We start from the raw sequence: 17,780 nt of genomic DNA, 5'->3' as shown, positions 1-17,780 counted from the left end.
TAATTAAATTATTCATTTAATCTACATCTCTAAAGGTCAAGATGTTCTGTTCTACCTGGTGATATCATGAGGCAGTATTTTTCAATTTAACAGCTAACTTTTACCTTTAGCTCTGTAAATATTGGCAATTCCAGGGCATCATCCAAATGAGTCTAGGGAACGTGTATGGAGAAAAAAAAAAAAAAAACACAAACAGTGGAGCAATTCCTGTATCACCACATGACATCACAAGGTGGAACAGAGTGTTTTTTATGTGAGAGAAGGACTCAGCCTAAATATGCAGGGCTATATGTTAAACATGTGAATAAAACAAAACTCCAGGTATGTTTTGAAGAAGAAACAACATTATAACATGGATCAGAAAATAGTGTAATATAGGTCCTTTAATAACAGGGTTTAGAACAGGGATGTCAAACTCATTTTCACCGAGAGCCACATCAGCAAAATGGTTGCCCTCAAAGGGCCAAATGTAACTGTAAGAGAGTACAAATATAACTAGTTAATTAACCGTTTCTGTATTTATTACTTATTAAATTACAAATATTGCATATGCATTTGCACAGATGTTAAAATTATGGCTGTGTAACTGCATATCTCCTGATAAACTGACATTTTCAGGCAGTCATACCTTTTAATTGTCACATAAAATGACATGACGGGCCACATTTAGCCTGCAGGCCTCGAGTTTGATACATGTGGTTTAGAAGATAAATGAGCACAATGACTAGGTACCAAAAAAAACCTAGTGAAAAAATACATTACAAAAAAAAGACAAAATTGGTTAAATCTTCTCTGCACCTTTGACTGTGGCCCACTGACCCTCCCTCACACCATTAGAGGGAGGGCGCCCCCTGTGGCTGGCTCAGAGTACAGCACCGTTCTGCTCTCATCCATCCCCTGTTTGGACTGACCCTCTCCACCGGGCACCAGTGGCCCACACCAGTGAAGTCTGAAGAGGCAGAGAGAAGAAGCGGCTCTGATCTATTTTAATACTCCCTATTTTTAGCTCAATGACTGACTGCACGATGAGGAGCACGCTTTATGCTTCAGCCCAAGAAAAAGAAGTTGGAAATGTGGTTAAGTCTACACTGTAGACGCAAGAACCTAAATCAGATTTCTGCTTAGTGCAAAAGGGGATTGATCTTAGTAGAGCTAGAATGTGAGATGTTCTGAAACTTGTAAGCTTGTAACTTTAACGTCATTTGAGAGGGACTTGTATAACAGTTCAAAATCAGCTCACCGAAACCAGCTAAGTCAGTACTGTCTGGAACTACAACAGGTGAGCTGATTTTGTGCTGTTATACAAGTCTCTTTCAAATGACATTACAGTCACAAGTTAGCTATAATAGCCAACAGTTTCAGTAGTCACCTAAATGCCTCATTGGAAACGGAGGTGAAGTTTATACAGTTAGAGAATACTTATCCCAGGATGACCAAAAGCATGTTTAAAGGTCCCATATTATGCAAAATTGATTCTTGTGAGCTTTAAGCCATGTTAAAAAGTTATAGCTCCTCAAAAACATACCTGGAGTTATGTTTTGTTTCACTCACACATGTCTGAGTAACACTTACTCACTTATTAATCTGTCTACATCTCCAAAGCTCAAAATGCTCCATTTCACCTTGCGCGATCATTTAAGTTAACAGCTACGTTTTGTCTTTTGTTCAGTAGAGATTTACAATTACAGGGTTGAAATTATCCAAATGATTCTAGTGAAGGTGTATGGAGTGGAAAACTTCCTGTATTGCCACATGACATCACAAGGTGGAACAGAGTGGAAACAACTGTGCAGCATTTGTGTGTTAAACATTTGTGAATTAAACAAAATACAACACCAGGTATATTTTTGATGAGGAAACTACATTAGAGTAATATGGGCACTTTAAAAAGAATTGAAGCCACCGTATGTGTTATTTAAACTATAGGCAGTCTGGAACGTTCTGATGTCACATGAACCTACTGAGCCAATAATTCGAATAAGAAATAAACAAAATCCAAAGACCACTATAAGAGTGTGTTGTCTCGTGTTGTGAGCACCCATGGGTGGTGGTACCTGGAGGCTGGTGCTCAGGGCCAGGGTGTCCGAGGTTATGCTGGGGCTGTCCCACAGGTGGACTGGAGGCATTGGCTCTGCTTCTTTCCCGCTTTCTGTCCACCTCTGGCTGTCCAGTAAGGTCACTTCATAAAACTCCTGGATATCTGTGGACACACGTGGCTCTGGTAATTATTGAGCCAATACAGGCCCTCTACAGCCAGGAAAAAACCTAAATCACATTCATCTTGGCTGGAAAACTCAATAAAACCCAACTTTGAGAGTCTCTTGTAAACATTTTGTTTTACTGTGAACAAGACATAACCTACAGTGATCATATAGATTTAAAGAACTGGACTAAGGGAGTGTGATGTCACCCAGCAGGGCTCAGCTCCAGCCAAATGAAGCTCATTGAGCTTACAGCGACTAATTTGGAGCAGAGCTCCATATTTGGAAATCCGACTTGGCTGCATCATAGCAACCACAGAGCCAATCAGGAGAAAGGGTGATGAAGGTAACATCCCTTTTGAGATTTGGAAAGGAGCAGATGCATTGAGTTCTACACATTTGAACAATGCACTGAAAGAGGTCGGGAAAATGCAGAGCATCATGATGAATTTGAATCTTCATGATCAAAGAGACAGCAGTGGAGCAAGCTGTGAGAAAAACAGACATATTTCCCTGTCCACAAATGCACAATGTGTTTCTCTCTGCACATTTTTCACAAACTGTCTTTATTTCTGAAAAAAATAAAAAATAAAAAAAAACAACTGAAGTACGTTGTACCATCGGAATAGACATTATGTTCATTTTGGCTTGTGGGGGCCCTTCACCTTTGGCTCCAGCTTGGGGGCCATACTGTGGAATGTATGATTTGCTGCATTCTGGGGCATTTTACAGTGTGATGTGGCTAAAATTATGGCTTTTGGAAGCACTTTCACCACAGTATTTTGAACTAAGACTCAGCTCCACAACCTCTGTCCTATGTCATGCACCTGTTAAGCCCTTTAAAAAAAAAATTATATATATATATATATATATATATATATATATATATATATATATATATATATATATATATATATTAATTTCAATGAAAACATTACAGTTACAAGCAAGGACAAATTCTGTTCACAAAATGAACACTAACTTTGTAGGTGGAAGGTCTGAAACCTTTCCTCAAGCAGGTGACAAAACCAAATCAAGTATTTTAATGCCTATAATACACTTTAAATGCAGGACACATCCATTTATTCCATACTCTGGAACATTTCAGGCAAAGCCATATTATTTTCATGAGACAAGCACTCCACCAGAAAACTTGAATAGTGCACCTTCAAAATAAGAACTTTCATGATAAAACATAACACTGCTGATGTCTGTCACTTACAGCCTACAGCTGAAAGATAAAGGTGATTGCTCATATATGAGAACAATATTCATTTCATCTGGTCTCATAGTCTAGCGTGTGCTCTGCTGCTCTTCTGTTCCTGTTTCATCACAAACGAGTCCGAACTTTAACCCTCTTTATTGAAATGATCCTGTAAAAACTCCCAAAGAGCTAAAAAATCTGCTCTGTCTGGCTGTCCAGTCCAGTGTCTCTGCTTCCTCCTCTGTCCAGCACACAGAGTACGAGTGCTTAGCCCTCTGCTCCTCCCTCTGCTTTGGTGTGCTCTGAGCACAGAGGAGAAAATGATAGGCACTATTAGCAAATACATAAGATAGACATGGAGACTGCAGCAAAGGCAATGCCAGGTTTCACGTTGTAACGAGCTAGCTGACTATGAAAAGTGTGAGGGGGCATATCACTCCTATTCAAAAGTGTGTGTGGGGGGGGTCTGCCCCTTAATGAATGGGTGCGATGCCCATGGGCTCCGCCCAAACCACAATGCTGTTCTGATTGGTCTGAACCATTAATGGCCCTGGTCCAATCACGACAGTGGGAGCCTGACTTGAGTTCACTCTTACAGGCAATATACACTAACACAAAATATACTGTAGTATAGTAACTATAGTATGAATCCTGATCAAATCTAAATCATGATGACCTGATTTTTGCTTTGACATATCACTTAGTCTGACATTTGCCATTGTGGTAATCTAAAAATACTGAGATGTAGGTGGCATATACCTGGTTTAAGACAGTGATTAAGTTTAACACTTTTACACACGGTGAGCGAAATCCATTTGTCAAACTGTAAAGTGCAGAGCTATTACCATCTGTGTGTTTGGGACGTGCTGCACAGACTGGATTACACCGGCGGATTACAACCTCTGATTGGAGCTGACAGATTGAAAAGTGAATTATGGAATAAATCTAGAATGAGCTGTATGCAATATTCAACACATAATACCAGACAGCAGTCAGTTAACACTTTATAAACTGTTATAAAGAATGGCCTGACACTGGACTCTACCTAAAATGCCTGTATTATTGTAGAAGACATAATAATGATGCATTTTATTTAAGTATGTATCTTTCCTGTTTAAACCTTGCATTTCTGTGATTTTAATTGTTTTGTCTAAGTGAAGTTAAAAGACAAAGTTAGAGAAATACAGGATTAAAATGGGTCAGATACAGAGAACATAGGACTAAAGGTGGTTCAAGTCACATAGGTAAGTTTAAAGAGGTGTGCTTTTAAATGGGTTTTGAATTGTTTTAACCGGTATTTCTATTAGATAAGGACTTTCCAGGGTGGTGGGTTTAACTCTTACTCTACTCTTGTGTTCCTGGGCTCAACACCATATTCCCTGGCATTGCAACTAAAGGGTATCCGATAACCTGGCTAAGACTTAAGTAGCACTCTGAATTGAAATATAAATCTGCAACAGCTCCTGTTGATATAGTGCAGGAAGAGGAGGGACTTTCAGATGAGTTTTAGCAGCAGCCAATTCCCATGTTTCAAAATGAAAACTAATTACTGGCTAAATAACTATTTGGGGTATCATTCGTACCATTTCTTACACTTAGTGCCTTGTTAGCAAGAAAGCAAGAAAATACACTTCCTGCTCTGCACCTTAACCCTATAGAGGCGGATGCTATCATCGCCGATACAGCACGGTTGCGGACTTTCCATTAATGTAACTCCGAAACCAATTGTGCTATCGTGTAAATTTAAATGCCATCTCAAAGCAGAGGCATGGGGCTCTTTAAATATTTTACCATCATTAGGGTAATTTGCCTCCGTTGTCCCTCGAAGGTGACGAATGAGAGCGCAGATGCTGCAGGGATTTTCCCAGTCACTTATTTGATTTGTCAAAGAAAAAGTAAGGATGGAAATGTGAAATAGAGGTAGTTGTGTGAAAAAATGCAGTTAAGAAGCGGACAATTAAGAAGCAGGTGCAAGTCCATGGCGGGTGCACATTCTACAATTTCATTTTCTTAGCCGGTGATACACGTAGGATTCAGCAGTGTCGCGTAATCATTTTGGTACAAGTGGAAAAAAATCTGTGACTCTCTAGTGTGACGTGTAGTTATTCATAAGCGGTGCCAACAGAGTCACAGCTTTTTGATGTCATGATGTTTACAGCGATGTTCCCATTGGGGAAGTTTTCTAAGCCAGTCCAAGTGAGCCCAAGTCAGTCCAAATCTGTGAATTTATTTATTTTACCAAGCTGTAGGTGAATACTGCAATTTAAAATGTCCAAATTATAACATTTATAACTATATACAACAATTATAACAATATAGCAGACACAATAGGTCTTCTTTAAGTTGTGCAAAGGATCAGTGTGAGTCAAGAGAATCCATTGTGTATGAGTTTGAAAACTCAATTCTCCAATCAGACAATCCAGTTTAAAGACAATCCAATAAAAAGTTAAATAAATAAATAAAATCAGCATGCATCAGTTTGTTGTGGTGAGGAACAGAATATAATATTTACAATTATAATCAAATCTGGCACTGCTAACCTAGATTTAGAAATATTTTCAGGAAACGCTTCAGACAGTTTGAATGGGAAAAACGGTGCCCTCTGGTGGATTTTGCACATATGAGAGGTCACAAGTTCAGAGTGAGGAGCAGGGGTGAGGAGGAGGAGGAGGAGGAACAGGAACAGACCGAGATAGGAGGAGAGAGGAGAAGGGAGGAGAAGGGAGGAAAAGGGAGCAGAGGAGGGAAGATGAGAAGAGAGGAGAAGAAGGGAGAGAGGAATAAGAGCAGGAGTAGCAGGAGCGAGAGAAGCAGAGGAGAGAGTGGAGGGGCAAAGGAGGAGGGGGGGGGGGGGGGCAGGAGGACAGACAGGACGACACAAAGGCGGGCAGAGGAGGAGGACAGAGGACAGAGGGAGGCAGAAGAGGACAGGAGGACAGAAGAGGCCAGAGGGGAGAACAGGGGAGGAGAAGGACAGAGAGGAGGGCAGAGGAGGGCAGAGGAGGGCAGAGGAGGACATACCTATGAGCGCCTGGAAGAGGTTGCTCTGGAAGATGTCGATGACCCTCTGGATGGACAGGCGCAGGGCTCGCTCCTCTGTGTGCTGCAGCTTGGCCCTGTACTCCTGCAGCAGCACCAGGGCTCTCTGGGCATCTGAGGGGACAGAGGAAGGAAGGGAGAGGGCAGTTTAGCTCATATCAAAAACAATGGCCCTAACTTACTTACTAACACTGTGGTGAAAAGGGTGCACATTTGGGAGTGTATATATTTGGGTGTATAAATCAACAGGATATCAAAGAATTACATAAAAAGAAGAAATGTGTTGGTTTGGTTCATTGTGTGTAGAAAATCACAGATCAGAACAACAAACAGTATACATTTGTTACTCAATAATTTATAAACATATTTTATGCCGATATATTTAATTAATTAAACTTCCAACTCACTATAGTAACATGCAATACATGTGAGAAATGTGCCACAGTCGAACTAGATCCAAACCCAGATGCCTGATCCCTGATCCAGTGGCAATCAACTCTGGTTTAGGCTGAGCTCAGATTAGTTGGAGCAGGGAGTGGTGTTAGGTGCCTCAACCTGAGCAGCACTTTCCCCCTGAGAAAAACCAAGTGCGCAGAGGACAAACTGCTGAACAAGATACAACAAACCAGAGCAGATCTACGCTTCAGTCTGGATGCTTTGTTCAACCTCAGAACCAGCCACCCTCCACTGGTTTGGCTGTCCCTGCATGGAACCATCGTGCCAAGGATACACCAGTCAGAACAACATCACTGGTCTTGCTCCTGCTGCTCTGAAAACAGTACACAGAGGCAGCCTATCTGCCAAATCCATCCGGACCAGAGTCCAGAGTAAACACTGAAGGACTCGAAAGACCCGAAGGACCCGAAAAACTCACAGGACCGAAATCCCAGGCCCGTCCAGACTGGAGAGACAGTGTCCTATGGTGAGTGTCTTTACTGCTGTTGACTGCTGGTGCTACCTCAACTCATGTGTTTCTCCTCCGGGCTGATGTGCAGCGAGTTATTCATGCTGTTTTATCCTTAAAGCAATGAGCTCATTCACGATGACAACTTGGGATGTGTTTACCCTCAACAATAGTTAACTAGCAAACTACAATAGCTAAAATGCATTTCTGTATCAACTGATTCTAAAAAACAAATATATTAAGGGGCAATACATTTCATGCAGTTAAAAGTAATTTTCCTTGTACAGTTTGGTGTTAGTTTGTATATTTGGTGTTAAAACTGACCTGAGGTTACAAATCGTCCATATTTAAAACAGTTTGCCTCGTATGGAAGTTTGGTAAATGAGGGCCAATAACACTGTTGGAGCGCTCAAAGCACCACTTAAACCCAGCTAATTGAATCAAACATGCAAAATCATGTTTAATGTTAAATGTTTAAATAAAATTCAACATTTAAAAAAAATGGGGAAATGGAGATAGTCACACAAAATCTCTTCCTACCTTTAAAGGAACTGCATGTAGCCAGAGCTGTTACAGTTTTTGTAAAAGGTACCACCATCACAACTGAACCTGTGTTGCCAGAGCCTTAACATTTTTCTCCTTCTCAGTATATGCACAGGCAGGCCATGCCTCATGTGAAAGCCCAGAACCTCCAGAATTCACTGAGCTGCAATGGCTGCACGTGCTGGAGTTTAGGTAGTGACCATTCAGATCAGACAGTCAGTGAAACTGGCAATTGATGCTGGTAGAGTCTGACCGCTGCACAAAGCCTTCTCCAGCACATCCCAAAATTTCTCAATGGGGTTAAGGTCTGGACTCTGTGGTGGACAATCCAAGTGTGAAAATGATGTCTCATGCTCCTGAACCACTCTTTCACAATTTGAGCCGATGAATCCTGGCATTGTCATCTTGGAATATGCCCGTGCCATCAGGGAAGAAAAAATCCATTGATGGAATAACCTTGTCATTCAGTATACTCAGGTAGTCAGCTGACCTCATAATAATCATCCATGCAGTAATTATCCAATAGGAGGTCGTACCTATTTGCTTAATTAAATCCAGGTGGCGACTTTTTTTTTGGCCAGGCAGTGTATGAACACCCACTTTAAAGCAGACCTATTCTGCAATATTGACTTTTCAAAGCTTTTAACCATGTTAAAGTTGTTTCCCCTCACCATTTACTCACCTGAAGTTGTATTTAGAGAGATTTGTGGATGTTAGAGCATCCCTTATTTTCAAGACGTCATTTTGACAATCAACCCCCGTTTTCACCACTACTGGTATACAGTCACTGACATACTTACTTCATTCTCTTATTTTATTTACTTAATTGTTACTCGCTAGAGTGATGTGCAGTGATCCATCGGAGGCGGCACTAGCTACACGACTCTTCGTTGTGATAATGTTTCCTGCGACGTCTGCTCACATTGGACACTGTAGTGTTTGAACACCGAAGTCAGTGGACTTATTTCTTTTATCAAGCAATTTAAGATGAACATTACAATTTAAAACATCCAAATTATAATATAATGACCTACAGGTATCATATATTGTAACTATAGCAGACACAAGCACAGTAGGTCTTTTTTAAACAACTTATTTTAACAATACATTCCATTTTCTCAATAGTGCAAATGTATTTTTCTTTTACACCTTATTATTTAGGGATGCACCAATTCAGCTTTTCCAATACCGATGTCGATACGCATCTGTCGATACCCGATATCAATAGACACCAGTGCAGAGACTGAAAATATATTTCATTCCTTTTAAACACAAACGGTGAATGGTAATAATTTAATAAGTTATTTATATTTATAATAAAGTAGTTACAGAACCGCTCTGAGAAAATACAATAAAAAAGTACATTATTACGAGGTGTTTTGGGTCAACATTGGTGTAAAGCAATTTACTGACCAATTTATAGAACAATCAACTGAACTGATATCCCAACCATGAAAATGTTCAATATTGGCACTGATATCTGATACCAGTATTGTATCAAAATATGCGAGGCTTGTGTGTTAAACAAGTGTGAATGAAACAAGGCAAAACCCCAGGTATGTTTCTGATGAGAAAACAACATAACATAGATCAGAAAATAGCGTAATGTAGAGTATGGAAGCTTTAATTAAACTCCTGGCCCTGATCCTGCCTCCCCACACACGACATGACGTTTCAGTTTTGCTCAAATAATTGACTGCACACTGCATGAGAAAACTCATGATTCACCATAACAACACTATGTGGACATTGGTACTCTAAACTTTGAGGTGATGACAATCCCATCTTCACATCTACAGAGGCACAGCAGGCCACCAACCTGACACTAGTGTTTATCAAACTTTTCCACTCAAAGTCTCAGACTTGAGCCTTGAGAGCATGTGAGGCTCTGTGTGTGTGTGTGGAGTGAGGCTCTGTGTGTGTGTGTGGAGTGAGGCTCTCTGTGTGTGTGTGGAGTGAGGCTCTCTGTGTGTGTGTGGAGTGAGGCTCTCTGTGTGTGTGGAGTGAGGCTCTCTGTGTGTGTGGAGTGAGGCTCTCTCTGTGTGTGGAGTGAGGCTCTCTGTGTGTGTGTGGAGTGAGGCTCTCTGTGTGTGTGGAGTGAGGCTCTCTGTGTGTGTGTGGAGTGAGGCTCTCTGTGTGTGTGGAGTGAGGCTCTCTCTGTGTGTGGAGTGAGGCTCTCTGTGTGTGTGTGGAGTGAGGCTCTCTGTGTGTGTGGAGTGAGGCTCTCTGTGTGTGTGGAGTGAGGCTCTCTGTGTGTGTGGAGTGAGGCTCTCTGTGTGTGGAGTTAGGCTGGAGATGTCTGCGGAAAGCGTGGTGACGGATGGAGGCGCTGTAAATATTTCATTAATATTAGAGAGTATTTTTAGATGGGCCGCTTTGCACACGAGATGCCCCACATCCAAGTTTTTAGCACAGGCTAACCGGCTAGCGCCACTTAAGTGACTTTACCTGACTGCCACGAGACGTGTCTGGAGCCAAAGGGCGTGATGTGGGCACATCTGAGCTGTGCCATATGAGTGGACCCTGTGATTTGGAGACACTTCTTGTGCCTTCGTGCGTAAACGCACGCTAAATGCAGTACAAATGTGTGAGAAGCAGCTAGCTGCAGAGCTGCTAATTAAGTGAAAGCTTTAAGGCTTACCTTTCTTTCGGACTGGCATGACTCGCTCTGACGGTCCTGTGTCGGCCACATAAACTCGGAGCTCGAGGATTATCTTGGTCGATGACAGTTGTCTGCAGGACTGTCTTCACGGCGACAGAAGAAAAAACTACTTCTAAAAGCCGAGTACTACACACTCCAGCGGGTAACCGAGACTTGGAGCCACAGTCCGCCGCCAGACAAGCTCCCTGTCCAGGATACACCGCGCACTGTGACCGCGGCTGTGCGTAAAAAGTGCACAACTCGCCTGCACCAGGCTCCGATCGTTCCAAAGCGTAATGAGCTGAATTCTGCTCTGCCCTGTGGGTTTTGGACCTGAAGAGAAAAGCTCGGACCAAAGCGCTGCTGGTTTTCCTAAAAATAAAAACTTAAGAGTTGATCCGTGTGGCTGTGCAGCCGTGCCAAGCCCGCTGTGCTCCCGCTGTGCGCAGAATCCCCCCCGCGCGGGCTGCGTGCATTCGTGTCAAACTTCCGTGGCTGAAAAGAAAAGCGTCCTTTCCCCGCCACAGTAGTTTTCCTGACCCCCTCCTCCTCCTCAGGTTTACAAATTCCAAACTTTCCAGCAAAATGGCGTCTCCAGTCACTCACGGAGCCCGAGACGTTGTACCATGTGATTTCCAAAAGCCGTCCCCTTTCAACCTGGTGCCCAATCACCGGCTCACCTACAGAGCCAGAGAGAGATCCGAGTACCATGGCGAGTATGGACAGAGGAGGGAGAGAGGGAGAGTAGAGAGGGAGAGGTCCGGACATAAGGAGGAGAGAGGAGAGGGAGAAAGGTGAGGGTGGAGAGGAGAAGGAGGAGAGGGAGGGAGAACAGAGAGAGCACAGAGCAGGGGAGAGAGGAGAGGAAAGCACGGAGCAGGGGAGAAAGGGTGAGGGAGGAGCAGGCAAACTTTGCAGGAGGCAGGAAGTAGGACTGTTCTGCCGCTGTAAAGATGTTGGTAACATGTTAATTCTTGTGATTGTTGTCCATTTTATTGCCTCCTGTTTGATTGTGTTTAACTTGTTCAAACACTAAAACGCTCATTTGGATTCGGGCTGTTGCAGCAGTCTGAGCCAACCGGGCCCCACTCCCCAGGGCATGAGGGGCCCCACAAAGAGGGGTCTATTTTATTAAATAGGCTGCTTTGTGGATACCTTTGCATTGGAATGTCATTATTTAGAAATTAATATATTTAATTTTTAAAGGACCCATATTACTTTATTTTCTGATCTATGTTATAATTTTTCTCATCACAAACATAGGCCTACCTGGAGTTTTGTTTCAGAGGACCAGAGACCAAAATATCCAGTATGAGTGCGTGCGTCTGTGTGTGCATCTGTGTGTGTCTGATTTGGGGGATTTGGGGCCTGTGTGATTACTGCTCATGTCACTGCTCTTTTATCCCACGCTGGACAACATGCTGAATATTACTCTGGCATAAATCTGGACTTTGGCACTCTGATCCTCCATGCACAGTACACAGGAGCTTTGAGCAGCAGGGCAGACACGCCTAGAATGAACCATAGGCAGAGTAGACACTGACTGGGTTTCATAGAACTTCACATTCTCCTGTACTAGCTCCGTTCACACATGCATCCTGACCTGGGAATTTACCAGCATTTTTCCAGAACAGGATCGTGTGTGAATAAAGCCAGAACTGGTTTCCCTGTATTTTTGATCTGTAAATTTCATAACTGGCTTTGTGCACGGCACAGCAGCCAGCTAGTTCCAATCAGAGGGGACAGTCAGGCAACCTTTTCCTGTGTAATGTAATGTCAAATGTGAGGAAAACTTCACTGGAGGACACTTCTGCTTTTAGAAAAGCATGTCTTTGTGTGTCGGGGCTAATGCTAACTTCTATTAAAACATTAAATGTAACATAACAACAAGTAAATTTGTTGTAAGAATGACCCAATTATTTTTAGGTGTAGATTATTTCAGTGTTCAGTGTTATTTAAATATTTATTAGGGTCTGAAATTAGCATTAGCATTAGCCCCAACACACAAAGACGTACCTTTGTAAACACTGAAGTGTCCTTCAGTCAAGTTTTCCTCACATTTGTAAAGTATTTAACATGTTGTCAGTGACACTGACCTGCAGCTCTCTGTCCACTGCCTGATCTGTCAGGATTTTGAGATTTTAGCTCTCTGTAAAAACCTCACAGACATTACATTACATTACGACTGGAACTAGCCGGCTACTGTTGTGCACCGAGCCAATTACCAGGATTATGCAGGGAAGGCTTATGTGTGCCATAAGTGTGTAACAGGCTCTGTGCACAGCAACACGCTAGCTAGCCCACTGTGTCTCAAAGCTAACAGTCACTTTTATTAAAATTGGAACACATAAATAAACAACCTATTAAAATTAACATAAATTAAAATAAAGACTATCCATTTATTTTTATATGTAGAATGCTTCAATTTGTGATATTCTTTTAATATTTATTATGCCTCAAATTAGCCTCAGGGTTAGCATTGAGACACAAACTTCGCGCTTTCTAAACACAAGTGTCCTCTAGTGAAGCATTAATTTTATTTGTGTAGTTTTGAACATGTCAGTGACACCCGCTGCATGATATTTAACTATTTATTTATTTTGAGTCAGCAAAAACCTTACAGAAATACAATTGGACAAGAAGTAGTGACGCAAGCACCAGTGCTTGGTTTCCTTGGTTACAAACTTGGTCTCCTTGGTTATGAAAGCGGTTTCTTGGTTATGAACTTGGTTTCCAGGTTACGAACTTGGTTTCCTGGTTACGAACTTGGTTTCCTGGTTACGAACTTGGTTTCCAGGTTACCCCACTTGTTTGCATCTCATTCTCATTCATTTTAAATAATACAGCAGTGCGTCGCTATGAGTGTTGGCATGTGTGAATGGGACTCCCTAAACCTTCGGCATTTCATTACGGGACAGCACTAGTGTTCCATGTCCCAAAGCCATAAACTTAACTAAAGTAACTGTTCCTCAGCGTAACCCCACCCTTAACCTGAGTGAAATAATATATAGTCAAAAATAAACATTTGCTTAAAAATATATAACGAGGAATCTCTGCCCCAAAAAAGAAATGCCAAACATTTATAAGTCCCTAAATGTTTGAATTGGGCTCATTACTGTTCTGGCATTTTGTACCTGGCTTCTACTGGGGACTATGTGTGAATGGGGCTTATAACTGCGATGAGAGCAGGTAAAATGTCTGCAGATTTAGTGCTGTGATTGAGTCTGGGGTACACAGTCTGCCTGTCTGTGCCATGTAATACCAGCATCACTCAAATACCTCACTGACATAGACAAGGTGGGTGAAGTGACTTGCCTAAGGACACAATGGCAGTATTCAGTGTCAACCACTGTTGCCCCAAAATAAAGGCATTAAACACCTAAGAATTTTCAAATCTGTAAGATATTATACCAATCACTCTCCACACGCAAATGATCAGGGGCCCCGAAGGACATGTCCCTGGTCCGTCTCCTGCTCTGTGTCCCTCTGTCCCATTCACTGTGAGACAGACTGAAGACAACAGCCTGTTGTGTGGGATCAGCTGCAGTGATGTAATGCTGCTGCTTTGTGCGGTGTCCACAGAACGTCCCTGTGTCCTCATCTGTGTCCACTTCTGTGTCTTCATCTGTGCCCTCACTTGTCTCCCCGTGTCCTCATCTGTGTCCCCACCTGTGTCCCTGTGTCCTCACCTGTGTCCTCATCCATGTGCCTGTGTCCAAATCTGTGTCCTCACCTGTGTCCTCATCTGTGTCCCCACCTGTGTCCTCACCTGTGTCCTCATCCATGTGCCTGTGTCCCCATGTCCGACTCTGTGTCCTCATTTTGCGTCCTCGCCTGTGTCCTCATCTGTGTCCTCATCTGTGTCCCTGTGTCCTCATCTATGTCTCTGTGACCTCATCTGTGTCCTTGTGTCCTCATCTGTGTCCCTGTGTCCTCATCTATGTCTCTGTGACCTCATCTGTGTCCTTGTGTCCTCATCTGTGTCTCTGTGACCTCATCTGTGTCCTTGTGTCCTCATCTGTGTCCTCTCCTGTGTCCCTGTGTCCTCACCTGTGTCCTCATCCATGTGCCTATGTCCCCGTGTCCGAATCTGTGTCGTCATCTGCGTCCTCACCTGTGTCCTTACCTATGTCCTCACCTATGTCCTCACATGTGTCTTCATCTGTGTCCTCATTTGTCTTATCATCTGTGTCCTCCTCTGTGTCCTCATCTGTGTCCTCATTTGATTCCTTATTTATGTCCTCATCTGTGTCCGTGTGTCCTCATCTGTCTCCTCCTCTGTGTCTATGTGTCCTTATCAGTATCCTTGTGTTTCTATCCGTGTCCTCATCTGTGACCTTATCTGTGTCCTGGTATCCTCATCTGTGTCTCTGTGTCTTCATCTGTGTCCTCCTCTGTGTTCTTCTCTGTGTCCCTGTGTTCTCTTCTGTGTCCTCATCTGTGCCCTCATCTGTGTCCCTCTGTCCTCACCTGTGTCCTCATCTGTGTCCTCATTTGTTTCCTCATCTGTGTCCTCATCTTTGTCTCTGTGTCCTCATCTGGCTCCTTGTGTCCTCTTCTGTGTTCCTGTGTCTTCATCTGTGTCCTCCTCTGTGTCCTCATCTAGGTCTCTGTGTCCTCATCTGTGTCCTCCTCTGTGTCCTCCTCTGTGTCCTCATCTGGCTCCCTATGTCCTCTTCTGTGTTCCTGTGTCTTCATCTGTGTCCTCCTCTGTGTCCTCATCTAGGTCTCTGTGTCCTCATCTGTGTTCCTGTATCCTCCTCTGTGTCCTCCTCTGTGTCCTCATCTGGTTCCCTGTGTCTTCTTCTGTATTCCTGTGTCCTCATCTGTGTTCCCGTGTCCTCCTCTGTGTCCTCATCTGGGTCCCTGTGTCCTCCTCTGTGTCCTCATCTGTGTCCTCATCTGGGTCCCTGTGTCCTCCTCTGTGTTCCTGTGTCCTCCTCTGTGTTCTTGTGTCCTCAGCTGTGTCACTATGTCCTCCTCTGTGCCCCTGTGTCCTTCTGTGTTCCTGTGTCCTCATCTGTGTTCCTGTGTCCTCATCTTTGTCCCTGTGTCCTCATCTGTGTTCCTGTATCCTCATTTGTGTCCCTGTGTCCTCACCTGTGTCTCTGTGACGTCATGTGTTCTTGTATCCTCACCTGTGTCTGCATCCGTGTCCTCATTCGTCTCCTCATCTGTGACCTCCTCTGTGTCCTCATCTTTGTCCTCATTTGTTTCCTCATCTATGTTCTAATCTGTGTCCTCAATTGTTTCCTCATCTATGTCCTCCTCTGTGTTCTCATTTGTGTTCCTTTGTCCTCAACTGTGTTCCTGTGTCCTCATCTTTGTCCCCGTGCTCTCATCTGTGTCCTCATTTGTGTCCCAATGTTCTCGTCTCAGGTAAATGGTAAATGTTCATATTTTTATACAGTATAGCGCTTTTCCACCTTCAAGGCACTTGAATCGCTTTACGTCAAGAAACCACTCACACACACACACACACACACACACCCCCACACCCCTCACTCACACACACACACACACCCCCACACACCCCCACTCACTCACACACATACACCCACACACACCCCGACACACCCCCACACACACATACACCCCTACACACTCACTGACACACCCCCACTCACACACACACACACCCCATCACACACACATATTCACCCAGACACACACACACCCACACACACACATATTCACACACACAAACACATTCATACACCAGTGTACACAGACACTGAGGGAGAGGGGAGCATCATCTGTGTCTGCATCTCTGTGTTTGTGCTGACTCCACCTGTTTATCAGGTCAATAATAACAGTGTTGACTCCACCTGTACATCAGGTCAATAATAACAGCGTTGACTCCACCTGTATATCAGGTCAATAATAACAGCGTTGACTCCACCTGTACATCAGGTCAATAATAACAGCGTTGACTCCACCTGTACATCAGGTCAATAATAACAGCGTTGACTCCACCTGTACATCAGGTCAATAATAACAGCGTTGACTCCACCTGTACATCAGGTCAATAATAACAGCGTTGACTCCACCTGTATATCAGGTCAATAATAACAGCGTTGACTCCACCTGTACATCAGGTCAATAATAACAGCGTTGACTCCACATGTACATCAGGTCAATAATAACAGCGTTGACTCCACCTGTATATCAGGTCAATAATACTAGTTTTGACTCCACCTGTACATCAGGCCAATAATAACAGTGTTGACTCCACCTGTACATCAGGCCAATAATAACAGTGTTGACTCCACCTGTATATCAGGTCAATAATACTAGTTTTGACTCCAACTGTTCATCAGGTCAATAATAACAGTTTTGACTCCACCTGTATATCAGGTCAATAATACTAGTTTTGACTCCACCTGTTCATCAGGTCAATAATAACAGTGTTGACTCCACCTGTACATCAGGCCAATAATAACAGTGTTGACTCCACCTGTATATCAGGTCAATAATACTAGTTTTGACTCCACCTGTACATCAGGCCAATAATAACAGTGTTGACTCCACCTGTACATCAGGCCAATAATAACAGTGTTGACTCCACCTGTATATCAGGTCAATAATACTAGTTTTGACTCCAACTGTTCATCAGGTCAATAATAACAGTGTTGACTCCACCTGTACATCAGGCCAATAATAACAGCATTGACTCCACCTGTACATCAGGCCAATAATAACAGCGTTGACTCCACCTGTACATCAGGCCAATAATAACAGCGTTGACTCCACCTGTACATCAGGTCAATAATAACAGTTTTGACTTCACCTGTTCATCAGGTCAATAATAACAGCGTTGACTCCACCTGTACATCAGGCCAATAATAACAGCGTTGACTCCACCTGTACATCAGGCCAATAATAACAGCGTTGACTCCACCTGTACATCAGGTCAATAATAACAGCGTTGACTCCACCTGTACATCAGGTCAATAATAACAGCGTTGACTCCACCTGTACATCAGGTCAATAATAACAGTTTTGACTCCACCTGTATATCAGGTCAATAATAACAGCGTTGACTCCACCTGTACATCAGGTCAATAATAACAGCGTTGACTCCACCTGTACATCAGGCCAATAATAACAGTGTTGACTCCACCTGTATATCAGGTCAATAATAACAGCTTTGACTCCACCTGTTCATCAGGTCAATAATAACAGTGTTGACTCCACCTGTTCATCAGGTCAATGATAACAGTGTTGACTCCACCTGTATATCAGGCC

The 17,780-nt window shown here is 43.2% G+C and overlaps 1 protein-coding gene across 8 annotated transcripts in view; it reads right to left on the bottom strand.

The window, feature by feature from the left end:
* dlg1b (discs large MAGUK scaffold protein 1b) overlaps positions 1 to 11,158 on the bottom strand; it is a 58,888-nt gene extending 47,730 nt beyond the window's left edge. For 4 of the 8 annotated variants that reach the window (XM_055228643.1, XM_055228644.1, XM_055228645.1 and 1 more), the window contains exons 1-3: positions 10,533 to 11,158; positions 6,427 to 6,558; positions 2,055 to 2,200 (exon numbers count right to left, since the gene is read on the bottom strand). In XM_055228643.1, coding sequence (XP_055084618.1) covers positions 2,055 to 2,200; positions 6,427 to 6,558; positions 10,533 to 10,551 — 297 coding nt within the window. In that variant the 5' untranslated portion in view covers positions 10,552 to 11,158. The remainder of the gene's footprint in view (positions 1 to 2,054; positions 2,201 to 6,426; positions 6,559 to 10,532) is intronic. The other 4 variants (XM_055228646.1, XM_055228647.1, XM_033982204.2 and 1 more) reach the window with 2 other exon arrangements.
* Between the last annotated feature and the right edge of the window lie 6,622 nt (positions 11,159 to 17,780).

This window comes from Periophthalmus magnuspinnatus, chromosome 17, assembly GCF_009829125.3.
Source record: "Periophthalmus magnuspinnatus isolate fPerMag1 chromosome 17, fPerMag1.2.pri, whole genome shotgun sequence".
Lineage (NCBI taxonomy): Eukaryota > Metazoa > Chordata > Actinopteri > Gobiiformes > Gobiidae > Periophthalmus > Periophthalmus magnuspinnatus.
The sequence above is the reverse complement of the archived record's forward strand: the minus strand, read 5'-3'. Positions and strand labels throughout refer to the sequence as shown.